Source organism: Aulostomus chinensis, chromosome 24 (genome assembly GCF_037954235.1).
Source record: "Aulostomus chinensis isolate RoL2024-O1b breed Wild chromosome 24, RoL_Achi_v1.0, whole genome shotgun sequence".
Classification (NCBI taxonomy): Eukaryota; Metazoa; Chordata; class Actinopteri; order Syngnathiformes; family Aulostomidae; genus Aulostomus; species Aulostomus chinensis.
This window is the reverse complement of record NC_141343.1, coordinates 17,519,421-17,533,326: the sequence shown is the minus strand read 5'-3', so window position 1 is coordinate 17,533,326 and position 13,906 is coordinate 17,519,421. Positions and strand designations below refer to the sequence as shown.

General features: G+C 42.8%; 1 protein-coding gene across 3 annotated transcripts; it reads right to left on the bottom strand.

The window, feature by feature from the left end:
• Window positions 1–311: 311 nt before the first annotated feature.
• Window positions 312–10,634, bottom strand: LOC147239027 (F-box only protein 41-like). Of its 3 annotated transcripts, none has more exons than XM_086196749.1 (17): window positions 9,702–10,634; window positions 6,976–7,137; window positions 5,863–6,381; window positions 5,700–5,779; window positions 4,933–5,005; window positions 4,009–4,209; window positions 3,399–3,463; window positions 3,203–3,328; window positions 2,938–3,089; window positions 2,645–2,868; window positions 2,341–2,456; window positions 1,988–2,140; window positions 1,816–1,911; window positions 1,625–1,743; window positions 1,251–1,409; window positions 1,064–1,179; window positions 312–983 (listed from the first exon to the last, which is right to left on the bottom strand). In XM_086196749.1, exons 2-17 carry the CDS (start codon window positions 7,117–7,119, stop codon window positions 924–926), a joined length of 2,403 nt encoding a protein of 800 aa, XP_086052875.1. In that variant the 5' UTR covers window positions 7,120–7,137; window positions 9,702–10,634; the 3' UTR covers window positions 312–923. The 3 variants fall into 3 exon arrangements, with proteins under 3 accessions (XP_086052875.1, XP_086052876.1, XP_086052874.1); XM_086196750.1 differs by having other exon boundaries at window positions 9,745–10,634; XM_086196748.1 differs by having other exon boundaries at window positions 313–983; window positions 9,787–10,633.
• Window positions 10,635–13,906: the final 3,272 nt, after the last annotated feature.

Here is a 13,906-nt window from a genome sequence, read left to right as displayed (position 1 = left end):
GATGTGTTGTGCTGTGATGCGCTGTGCTGTGATGTGCTGTGTTGTGCTGTGCTGTGATGTGCTGTGTTGTGATGTGCTGTGATGCGCTGTGCTGTGATGTGCTGTGTTGTGCTGTGCTGTGATGTGCTGTGTTGTGATGTGCTGTGATGTGATGTGCTGTGTTGTGCTGTGCTGTGATGTGCTGTGATGTGCTGTGCTGTGCTGTGATGTGCTGTGATGTGCTGTGCTGACTAAGCTAACCCTAACCCTCATACCAGCCTGAGTCAGACAGGAGCCGCTCACCTCAATAACGAGACAGCGAGTCCAGAGGTGACACGACGACCGTTTATTGATGTTAACGTGACAAACCAATGTGTTCAACAACTACATTGACTGATTGATCGATGGATTGATTGATCGAAGGAGTGATTGATAGATGGACTGATTGATCGATGACTGACTGATCGATGAACTGATTGATCGATGGACTGATTGATTGATTGATAGATGGACTGATTGATCAATGGATTGATTGATAGATGGACTGACTGATCAATGGACTGATTGATTGATAGATGGACTGATTAATCAATGGACTGATTGATTGATGGATTGACTGATCGATGGACTGATTGATTGATAGATGACTGATTGATCGATGGATTGATATCTTTGGTGTGTTGTGCTAACGAGTTTGTGCTCATTTTAAAGAGAATCTACAGAACCCTTCAGGCTGCAGATGAAAGCGTTGTGGCTTTAAAGGTGAACGAGGGATTCCTGCGACAGGCGACAGCAGAATTAAAGCTAACCATCATTAGCTTCAGTACTGCAGCCCTCAAAAGTACAAATATTTAAAATGTAAATTAATTTTCATGTGCTGAGTTCATGTTCTCCCCTCTGAAGTTTCAGGAGGTAGATTTCTCGGCGGCGGCGTTCTCAAGTCATCAGAATCCATCTGCTTGAATCTGCAGGACGTCACAGAGACCCGGACGCTTCTTAAGAACCTGCAGAACCCAAACGCAGCACTAGAACACCAGCTCAGCGGGTGAGGGACAGCAGAGTGTTTGCAGCCACTGACGCTCACCTTCAGTGTGCTGAGAATTTCTCCAAAGAGGTGTTGAGCTTCCTGCGTGTCCGGGTCCTCAAAGTAATCTGCTGCCGCCACCTCCACCGAGATACACCTGATGTTGTCACACACACCTGCAGACACACACGCAACACTGATCAATCAGCCATCGGGTGGCCCGTCAAGAGCAAGAAGTGAACCTCACTGTGGACGTGCAGGATGGCCTGGCCGCTGACGGGCGTGTGTGTCAGGATCAGCGTCTCCAGGTTCTTCAGTCCCACGTTACAGAGCGCTGCCGCCACCTGCAGGCCGAGGTTGGCGATACGCTCCAGCTGTAGCACCTGCAGGCCCGAGCAGCTGCGCACTGAGGGAACACACACACACACACACACACACACACACACACACACACACTATTCATGTACTGATTCACACTCACAGATGAAATGGAACCTAATAAGGACTCCATGATTCATCAGCTCTGTTGTCATGACTACAAGCGATCAACTTTCAGAATGGAGTTTGGTTCCAAATAAGTTTGACACTGTTCAGCAGCAGCAGCCTCTCACTGTCACTCACCAACATCCACCAATCCCTGAGTTCCACAGCCAGCCCCGCCCACACTGAGTGAGCGGAGGTGTGGCCAGCACCGACCAATCGTCTGCAAGCAGCGGCTGCCGAAGCGAGTGGGTTGTTGACTGAAGAAGGAAAAGGATCGATGTGATGAAGGACCCAGTCACAACAAAAGGCTGACAGGGAGCTGTACTGACCAGGGGTGAGCTGGCGCCACCTGGAGGCTGCTGATGCCCCTGCAGCCGGCGCCGAGGGCCCAGAGAACCTCCGGGCCCAGAGGGTCTGAAGAACTCCTTCACACACAAACACAGTCAGACTTTGGAGGACCAAAGGCAGCAGCGAGACGTGCAGCAGGAAGGCGGGACTCACCTGTATGCCAGCATGGCCACGTTCCTGCAGTAGCAGCTGACCAGCCACATGCATCTGTCCGTCAGGATGTGAGGGCACTGAGACACGGACAGGTGGAGCAGGCTGCCCCCCGCTGACCGCAGCAGGGCCTCCACCCCCGGCTCCACACCGCCGCTGACAGACAGCACATTTGGTCAACTACACTACCCACGAAGAAACCCAGGACACATTACTTCATCAAACAACAGCTTGGCATGTGCACCTGCTGTTACTATGGCAACATACAATGTTTTCTGCCGATGTTCATGCACTATGAGGACAGTCTGTCCTGGAGTGTGTGAGCGGGGCTATGGTGAGGGGGAGGCGCTAGTTACCGCGTGTTCTTGTAGTAGTTCTCTCGCGTCTCGTCGGCCCGTCTGCTTCGGGGCTTCAGGTTCTCCAGCACCACACACTGAGTCTGCGTGCACCACCGTGACAACGTGATCAGGAACTGCAGGACCAAGACAAACTGAGTCTTTGTGCGGTGGTGAACACTGATAGTGAGGTGAAGGTTCTCAGGCCTCCAGGTCCTGGTTCTTCTTCAGTGCTGTGTGGTCGCCAACCGCACTGGTTCCGTTGTCTTGTCGGCCACCACACAGCACTGAAAAGATCTGATCATGCTGCTGACCAAGCCGCTACCTGGGATGACACTCTGGCGTTCTCCAGACGGAGGCGTGTCCAGACCGCCGGGTGCCGAGCAACAAACCACCAATCGGAACACACCTCGGCTGCAAGCAGCAAGGAGTGCACGTCCAAATATGGAAATACACAGAAAAGTGCAGCCCTCAGCTTCAAGGTGTCCACCCCCAGCTGCCGGTCACCGTGACGATGATAGGGGGAGGAGTGGATGGAGGAGGGGATGTCTGCAGGAGGGGAGGAGGACAGGTCACCAAAAACTTTCATTTTGAAGGAACAGCAGGAAGTGAGTTCACCTGATGCAGGTGTGCGCGTCCTGGCAAAAACAAGCCGCCTCCTCTCAGCTCTGCTCCACAACCCCTCCTCCTCTTCCTCCCCCTCTTCCTCCTCCTCCTCAGTGCTGTGGTGGCGTCTGCTCCACGTTCTCCCCCATGCCCCTTCGTCCACCCTGAAGCAGCAGAAGAAGAAGGAGGAGGCAGGAGCAGAGGAAGAGGGAGGAGCAGAGGAAGAAGGAGGAGCAGAGGAAGAAGGAGGAGGAGGGAGGACCGTGAACTCACATACCAGAACCTCTCTCTCCTTCTGTCCTGGTGACACCAGGCTGGAGTGAGGTGGTGGGGGTGGACCGTCCCCTCATCGTCCCAACCCCCCGAACCCAGAGACGAGGTCCGCATTCGCCCTGTCAGACCACTGGACACAACAAAGAGGGTTATCCAACTTTGAACTGGTTCTGATGGTTCTGATGATGCGTTTGTGGTACCTGTAGTGAAGGAGACCATCCTGCTGCTCTCCCAGTCTGTAGGAGCCCGAGACACTGTAGCTCCTCTGGAGGACAGAGATGAAGAAAAGAGGAGAGGACAAAGCCATCGCCGTCTCATTCATGTCTGATAAGCCAGAGACGTAAAGACTCAGACCCGGCTCACACCCGGCGCCACTGATTGGACCCTCGAAATATACGTCACAGACAAGAACTCATGTTCATGCATCTTCTCAGCAGGCAATCATCGTTTTTCCCCACGAGTTTGTGATTTTGGTCAGAAGCAAAGAGCAGAAATGACCTGAAAATCTGGGAGAAAATGAACAGAAATCTCTAAAAAAAACGAGAAAGAATTTCTCTAAAACTGAGTGAGAAACCAGAGGCTGGAGGAAAGTGAGCACTGGAAATACGCTGGTATGAAGTTCATGGACGCAGAGTCCACATCTGTGTTTGAAACCTGGTGAAATGCAACCCTCGACGAAAAGCACGAGGTTCAACCCTTTTTAAAAACTAATAATAATAATGATGATTATCATAAGAATTATCAGTTTTAGAAAATATAAGACAAAGCATTGTTTTTCTGTCTAAATTCTTGCTTCAATATTTTTCTCACCCGGTTCCCGATCGTTCCCTGCATCTTATTTGTGACGATGTCATTTGTGCTGCCATCCAGACTCCGCCCTCCTCTGCCAGGCGCAGGTGTGTGTCGCTCAGTGTAGGTGTGTGTGTGGAGGCGGTGGTGTGTGTGTGAGCTGAGCAGCAGCAGCTGCCTCTCCGCACGGTCAGCCCTTTGCAACAATGTCTCAATGAACACCTGAAATAAAGACAAACACAGGAAATGACATCAATTCATTAAACTGAGTAAATTAAAAGATTTCAGCCCAATGAGCCAAACCCCAGTTAGCCTCAAATATTCTTCTCATCTAAATTGTTAGCACTTTAATACTAGAATGCAAAACAGACCTGCTCAAACATGTCGTTCAGGATGCTAACTGATAGTTAGCGTTGCTAAAGCTAGCTGTCAGCTACCTGTCAGCTAACCAGAGTCACAGCCAGTCTCATAGCTACGAACACAAGACACTGCTCTGGTTGCTCAGCCATGCTATTAGCTAACGTGAGCCAAACCTCAGGAGGTTTAGTCACGAACCCGAAGCGTCAGCTGACCAACAACAGCAGGTGTTCACCACAAGCCCCCCTGAACGGAACCATCTTAACTCTTTAGCTGAACCGTTCAATGAAAACTGTTGTTGCTGGATAATTTGAAAAAAATGTCATATCGTCTCCAAAGATCTCTAAGCTAACCTAGCTGCTGATACACTGCAGTGTTAGCTCACATTGAGCTAACTGCAGTTATAATAATATAGACAGCTTGAAACCCCAGCACCGGGGCCAGCAGCGCAGCTATGCTAAGGTAAGCTAAGCTAACCCCTCTAGTCTGAACCTGGCATAAGCAGGACCACAGCACCGTCGCTCGACTAAAACAAAAAAAGCCTTCCAACAGTAAAGCAAGATGAGGACAGAAGAGCTTTGGCGCCACCTGCAGTCTGGATTTGGCTTCAGCCTCTTTCTCCGCTGTCTCCCTCAGGAAACGCTCGATGAGCCGCATCTCCCTGCAAGTACATTCCAACAACGTGACATCGTTAGGAGTTCACACAAACACATTCAGTCACTGTTCACTCCCGATCAGGGAAGAGACCGGCGGGTTTCAGCCTGCGGGTCAACTGGCCCTTTAAGGCTTAGAAGGATGCAGAACTGAAGGTGTGGCCTCTGACTGGCAGGTGGGGTGCAAGCCCCTCCCTCCTCTCGGCTCCCTCGCCTCATCCAAATATGGTCGAAACAACCCAAAAATCAACCGCTCTTACTGTCTTCATCCAAACAGTCATCAGGTGTTCATAAACAACCTTAACGAGGGAACACAGCCAAACAGACACACACACTTTCTCTCTCTCTCTCACACACAGCTGTAGTTTATTTTTGTCGCGGTGACAGATGTAAGTAGACAGTGGCCCTGAGGCAGTGTGAGTGTGAGAGTGTGTGTGTGTGTGTGTGTGTGTGTGAGAGTGTGTGTGAGTGTGTTCTGCCCTGACTCATATCCGTAGTCTCGTTCTCTCGGTTCTATGAGCCTCTGTGGTTCCACACATTCCAGGTGTGAGGACCTGCTTCTTGAATCGATCTCTGGATTTGATTCCAAGTTTAAGAAGATGTGATCACAGCATCTTTGCTGATAAAACAGGATGTGACATCACAGGTCATTCGTGCTCCTGTGTCTGTCATTGCTGTGAGGTAAATAAGTGAGATACTGACTCGAGGCGTTGGTTCAGCTCGCTCTCTTTTCCCAGCAGATCAGCCTTCAGTTGCTCGATCATCGCCATGGCGGCAGAGACCTGGAGGAGTCACGTCAGATGCTACTTCACCACTGTAAACATCAGCGTATTAGTACATACTGCTATTATTCAGCCCCGCCCACCTGTCTGGATAGGTACGCTGCCTTCTCCTGTACTTCCTGTTTCTCAGTCCTCAGTCGTTCTCCGTCCTGCCTCTCTTGCTGTAGCTCTGCCTCCTTTCTCTGTAGCGCCATCTTCAGCCGGCCCACGCGTTGGTTCACCCTCTCCTCCACTGCTGCGAAGATCCGGGCAATTTTATGATCCAGGCCCAGCCCCAGACGCTCCTCCAGGCCGATCCCCACTGACAGGCCAAGGTCCAGGCCCAGCTGGACCCCCAGCTTGCTTAGCTTCTTCTCAGGAAAAGCCTCCACAGATTTGGGCAGGGCTAGAGCTGTGTTGGGCTCGGCCAGTAGCCCCGCGGGCGCAGGGCTAAACATGTCCGTGAGCAGTTGGAGTGGAGCCGATGGCGAGGCAAGACCCAGGCAGGCCATCGGCAGGGGGAGGCTGTGGGGTTTGGAGCCCAGAGGAGAGGTCTGTGTTTGGGATGGAGCTGGTCCAGGCAGTGGGAGGAGAGCACCGGGTCTGGAGCTTCTAACCCGAGCCTGGAACATACAATAAATTTCAAGCTTGCTAGCTAGCAAGGTTAACACATACCAAATTAGTGAGCTTAAGCTAGCTAACGCTCACTGCTAGCTGACCTACGCTCCACTCCCCCTCATTCAACTACTTATTATTGAAGTACACAGTGGCGGCCCGGTGGAGCAGTGGTCCTCACTGTGGCCCCCATCAAGAAGGTTGTGGGTGGAGCAGTGGTCCTCACTGTGGCCCCCATCAAGAAGGTTGTGGGTGGAGCAGTGGTCCTCACTGTGGCCCCCATCAAGAAGGTTGTGGGTGGAGCCCCGGCTGCAGCACGGGGTCTTTCTGGGTGAGTCTCCATGTTCTCCCTGTTCCTGCTGGGTTCTCTCTGGTACTCTGGCTTCCTCCCTCCCCTTTGGTTCCAAATATTTCAAAGGGCGGGGATCAGTTTTGTGCTGTCCTAACTGCAGGGTCATGGTGGACTATTGAGTTTACTAGCCATTGTCCGATTAGCTTAGCCTCAAATAGCTTTTGTGCAAGCAGCCCGTTAGCACACGAGTGTCCTCTTGTCAAATGGCTGAGCTAGGTAGAATGTGGCGTGGCAGAGAGACCGCGCTCACCTGGGACAGAACCAAAAGGGTCTCGTATGTGTGCCAGCTGACCAGGTGAGCCCGGAGCTCTGGTACCGACAAGAACCGAACCTGGTCACCACAGCGGGGACAAAAGTAATGCAGCTCTTGGGGTGGGGGGGGGGAGGAAGACATGATGAGGAGCTATAGAACCTGAAAGATAAAACAAATAGAGGGACAATAGAAACGCTGCAGCGCAGGAGGACAGGAGGAAGAACGTGTTTAATGATTTTCTTCAGTAAAACTGGGTCAGCGTGTGTGTGTGTGTGTGTGTGTGTGTATGCTACATAATTGATCTACAGGACATAAAGAATTGATGAGACTGAATGTGGAGACAAAAACAGGAAGCTGAGGAATGTGTTGGAACATCAAACTAACTGGCCAGCATGACATTAGTAGGACAGAAGTGTGCTGCAACCCAGCTAATCGCCAACTGAAGCGTGTCATCTTCTGCCTCACTGCGAGCGTGTGCGTGTGTGTGTGTGTGTGTGTGATGGCCAGTCGGGGGTTAAACATGGTTGAGTGAGCAGGAAGAAAAAAAAATGTTGCTCTACATTTGCAGTCTCTAACATCCAATGAGTGCAATTGAAATGTTTTTTCACAAATTTTAATTTGCCACCTTATTCCAACATGAAAGAGGAATAGAGATTCGTTATAGATAGGATAATAGAGATACGATGGAGATACGACAATAGAGATACTTTAGCGATAGGATAATAGAGATACGATAGCGATAGGATAATAGAGATACGATAGCGATACGATAATAGAGATACGTTAGTGATAGGATAATAGAGATACGTTAGCGATAGGATAATAGAGATACGTTAGCGATAGGATAATAGAGATACGTTAGTGATAGGATAATAGAGATACGTTAGCGATAGGATAATAGAGATACGTTAGCGATAGGATAATAGAGATACGTTAGTGATAGGATAATAGAGATACGTTAGAGATAGGATAATAGAGATACGTTAGCGATAGGATAATAGAGATACGTTAGCGATAGGATAATAGAGATACGTTAGCGATAGGATAATAGAGATACGTTAGCGATAGGATCACTGAGATATGTTAGCGATACGATCACTGAGATACGTTAGCGATAGGATAATAGAGATACGTTAGCGATAGGATAATAGAGATACGTTAGCGATAGGATAATAGAGATACGTTAGCGATAGGATAATAGAGATACGTTAGCGATAGGATAATAGAGATACGTTAGCGATAGGATAATAGAGATACGTTAGAGATATGATAATAGAGATACGTTAGCGATAGGATAATAGAGATACGTTAGCGATAGGATAATAGAGATACGTTAGCGATAGGATAATAGAGATACGTTAGCAATAGGATAATAGAGATATGTTAGCGATAGAGATACGATAATAGAGATACGTTAGAGATATGATAATAGAGATACGATAGCGATACGATAGAGATACGATAATAGAGATACGATAGAGATACGATAATAGAGATACGATAAAAGAGATACGATAATAGAGATACGATAGAGATACGATAATAGAGATACGATAAGAGATACGTTAGAGATATGATATTAGAGATACGTTAGCGATAGGATCACTGAGATATGTTAGCGATACGATCACTGAGATACGTTAGCGATAGGATAATAGAGATACGTTAGCGATAGGATAATAGAGATACGTTAGCGATAGGATAATAGAGATACGTTAGAGATATGATAATAGAGATACGTTAGTAATAGGATCACTGAGATATGTTAGCGATACGATCACTGAGATACGTTAGCGATAGGATAATAGAGATACGTTAGCGATAGGACAATAGAGATACGTTAGCGATAGGATAATAGAGATACGTTAGCGATAGGATAATAGAGATACGTTAGCGATAGGATAATAGAGATACGTTAGAGATATGATAATAGAGATACGTTAGCGATAGGATAATAGAGATACGTTAGCGATAGGATAATAGAGATACGTTAGCGATAGGATAATAGAGATATGTTAGCGTTAGAGATACGATAATAGAGATACGTTAGAGATATGATAATAGAGATACGATAGCGATACGATAGAGATACGATAATAGAGATACGATAAAAGAGATACGATAATAGAGATACGATAAAAGAGATACGATAGAGATACGATAATAGAGATACGATAATAGAGATACGATAAGAGATACGTTAGAGATATGATATTAGAGATACAATAATACAGATACAATTATAGAGATACGTTAAAGATACGATAATAGAGATGTTAGCGATACGATAATAGAGATACGATAATAGAGATACGATAAAAGACATACGATAAAAGACATACGATAAAAGACATACGTTAGAGATACGATAATACAGATACGATAATAGAGAACCAGCCCTTATTACCATGGCAACAGGACCTGATGATTGACCTCATCAGGGCCGTTTTACGAATCTACGACCAGAAACCCATATTTGAATTTGTGGTTAATGACCACTTTGTGACGCAACGATCATAACTAATCCCTAATATTTGGTCGACGCATGTGCTCATTAAATCGATGACGTTTACTGAAACCTGGTAAACAAACCCTGCACCAGTCACGCCCCCCCCCCCCCCCCAACATGAATCACTACAAACTGGTTTTTGTTCAGCGTTTCTCACAAACCCAACATGTCTTATATATGATATACAATATGTAATATTTAACTCCAGTCATACCCCTCGGTGACCCCTCCACAGGTCCGTCCGGGTCCTGTAGTACCTGATGATGTGATGTACCTCAGTCCCGGTACATCACCCTCACCTGAGCCGACCGCTAACGACTTCAAACGTCACATCGCCGTCGATCCAGGCCACTCGGTTTCCCGCCCATTCTCCGTCCGAGCTTCGCGGATCAGTCCAGTCTCGCGGCCCCGGTACCGTCGCAGAGCAGCAGCAGCAGCGGCAGCGGCAGCGGAAGCGTTAGCGGCGGGTGTGTGTGTGTGTGTGTGTGTGTGTGTGTCCCGCCGCGTGCTGGTTGTGACGTTTTAAGTCTCATGACTGCCAGTCCTGACGTGGGGGGAGGGTCCTTATTATTAAATATGCAGGAGAAAACGACAATAACTACAAGACCTAAAATACTACAATACCGAGAAGACCTAAAATACTACAATACGTAAAATACTACAATAACTACAAGACCTAAAATATTACAATACCTACAATACCTAAAACACTACAATACCTTCAAAAACTACAATAACGACAATACCTAAAATACTACAATAACTACAATACCTAAAATATTCCAATAACTACAATACATACAATAACTATAATACCGACAAAAACTACAATAACGACAATACCTTAAACCCTACAATAACTACAATACCTTAAAAAACTACAATACCGACAATACCTAAAACCCTAAAAAAACTACAATACTACGATACCTACAAAAACTAAAGTAATTACAATACCTAAAGCACTACAGTAACTACAATACCTAAAGCACTACAGTAACTACAATACCTAAAGCACGACAATAACTAAAACACTACAATAACTACAAAAACTACAATAACTACAATACCTAAAATATTACAATAACTACAATACATACAATAACTACAATACCTTAAACCCTACAATAACTACAATACCTACAAAAACTACAGTAACTACAATACCGAAAACACTACAATAACTACAATACCTAAAACACTACAATAACTACAATACCTAAAACACTACAATACCTTAAAAAACTACAATACCTAAAACCCTAGAATACTACAATACTACGATACCTACAAAAACTACATTAACTACAATACCTACAAAAACTACAGTAACTACAATACCTAAAACACTAGAATAACTACAATACCTAAAACACTACAATAACTACAATACCTACAATACTACAATAACTGCAATACCTAAAATATTACAATAACTACAATACCTAAAACACTACAGTAACAATAACTACAATACCTAAAATATTACAATAACTACAATACCTAAAACCCTACAATAACTACAATACCTTAAAAACTACAATACCGACAATACCTAAAACCCTACAAAAACTACAATACTACGATACCTACAAAAACTAAAGTAACTACAATACCTAAAGCACTACAGTAACTACAATACCTAAAGCACTACAATAACTAAAACACTACAATAACTAAAACACTACAATACTACGATACCTACAAAAACTACAGTAACTGCAATACCTAAAGCACTACAATAACTACAATACCTAAAACACTACAATACCTTAAAAAACTACAATACCGACAAAACCTAAAACCCTACAAAACTACAATACTACGATACCTACAAAAACTACAATACTACGATACCTACAAAAACTACAGTAACTACAATACCTAAAACACTACAATAACTACAATACCTACAAAAACTAAAGTAACTACAAGACCTAAAAACTACAATAACTACAATACTACGATACCTACAAAAACTACAGTAACTACAATACCTACAAAAACTACAGTAACTACAATACCTAAAACACTAGAATAACTACAATACCTAAAACACTACAATAAGTACAATACCTAAAACACTACAATAACTAAAATACCTACAATACTACAATAACTGCAATACCTAAAATATTACAATACCTAAAATATTACAATAACTACAATACCTAAAACACTACAGTAACAATAACTACAATACCTAAAATATTACAATAACTACAAAACCTAAAACCCTACAATAACTACAATACCTAAAACCCTACAATAACTACAATACCTTAAAAAAACTTTAATAACTACAATAACTTAAAAACTACAATACCGACAATACCTAAAACCCTACAAAAACTACAATACTACGATACCTACAAAAAATAAAGTAACTACAATACCTAAAGCACTACATTAACTACAATACCTAAAGCACTACAATAACTACAATACCTAAAGCACTACAATAACTAAAACACTACAATAACTAAAACACTACAATACTACGATACCTACAAAAACTACAGAAACTGCAATACCTAAAGCACTACAATAACTACAATAACTAAAGCACTACAATACCTAAAACACTACAATACCTAAAGCACTACAATAACTACAATACCTAAAACACTACAATAACTACAATACCTTAAAAAAACTTGAATAACTAAAATACCTAAAACACTACAATACCTTAAAAAACTACAATACCGACAAAACCTAAAACCCTACAAAACTACAATACGACGATACCAACAAAAACTAAAGTAACTACAAGACCTAAAAACTACAATAACTACAATACTACGATACCTACAAAAACTACAATACTACGATACCAACAAAACTACAGTAACTACAATACCTAAAACACTACTGTAACTACAATACCTACAAAAACTAAAGTAACTACAAGACCTAAAAACTACAATAACTACAATACTACGATACCTACAAAAACTACAGTAACTACAATACCTAAAAACTACAATAACTACAATACTACGATACCTACAAAAACTACAGTAACTACAATACCTAAAACACTACAATAACTACAATACCTACAAAAACTAAATTAACTACAAGACCTAAAAACTACAATAACTACAATACTACGATACCTACAAAAACTACATTAACTACAATACCTAAAGCACTACATTAACTACAATACCTAAAGCACTACAATAACTACAATACCTACAATACTACAATAACTGCAATACCTAAAATATTACAATACCTAAAATATTACAATAACTACAATACCTAAAACACTACAGTAACAATAACTACAATACCTAAAATATTACAATAACTACAATACCTAAAACCCTACAATAACTACAATACCTTAAAAAAACTTTAATAACTACAATAACTTAAAAACTACAATACCGACAATACCTAAAACCCTACAAAAACTACAATACTACGATACCTACAAAAAATAAAGTAACTACAATACCTAAAGCACTACATTAACTACAATACCTAAAGCACTACAATAACTACAATACCTAAAGCACTACAATAACTAAAACACTACAATAACTAAAACACTACAATACTACGATACCTACAAAAACTACAGAAACTGCAATACCTAAAGCACTACAATAACTACAATACCTAAAGCACTACAATACCTAAAACACTACAATACCTAAAGCACTACAATAACTACAATACCTAAAACACTACAATAACTACAATACCTAAAACACTACAATAACTACAATACCTTAAAAAAACTTGAATAACTACAATACCTAAAACACTACAATACCTTAAAAAACTACAATACCGACAAAACCTAAAACCCTACAAAACTACAATACGACGATACCAACAAAAACTAAAGTAACTACAAGACCTAAAAACTACAATAACTACAATACTACGATACCTACAAAAACTACAATACTACGATACCTACAAAACTACAGTAACTACAATACCTAAAACACTACAATAACTACAATACCTACAAAAACTAAAGTAACTACAAGACCTAAAAACTACAATAACTACAATACTACGATACCTACAAAAACTACAGTAACTACAATACCTAAAAACTACAATAACTACAATACTACGATACCTACAAAAACTACAGTAACTACAATACCTAAAACACTACAATAACTACAATACCTACAAAAACTAAATTAACTACAAGACCTAAAAACTACAATAACTACAATACTACGATACCTACAAAACTACATTAACTACAATACCTAAAGCACTACAATAACTACAATCCCTAAAACACTACATTCACTACAATCCCTAAAACACTACAATAACTACAATCCCAAAAAACTACAATAACTACAATACCTAAAACACTACATTAACTACAATACCTAAAGCACTACAATAACTACAATACCTACAATACTACAATAA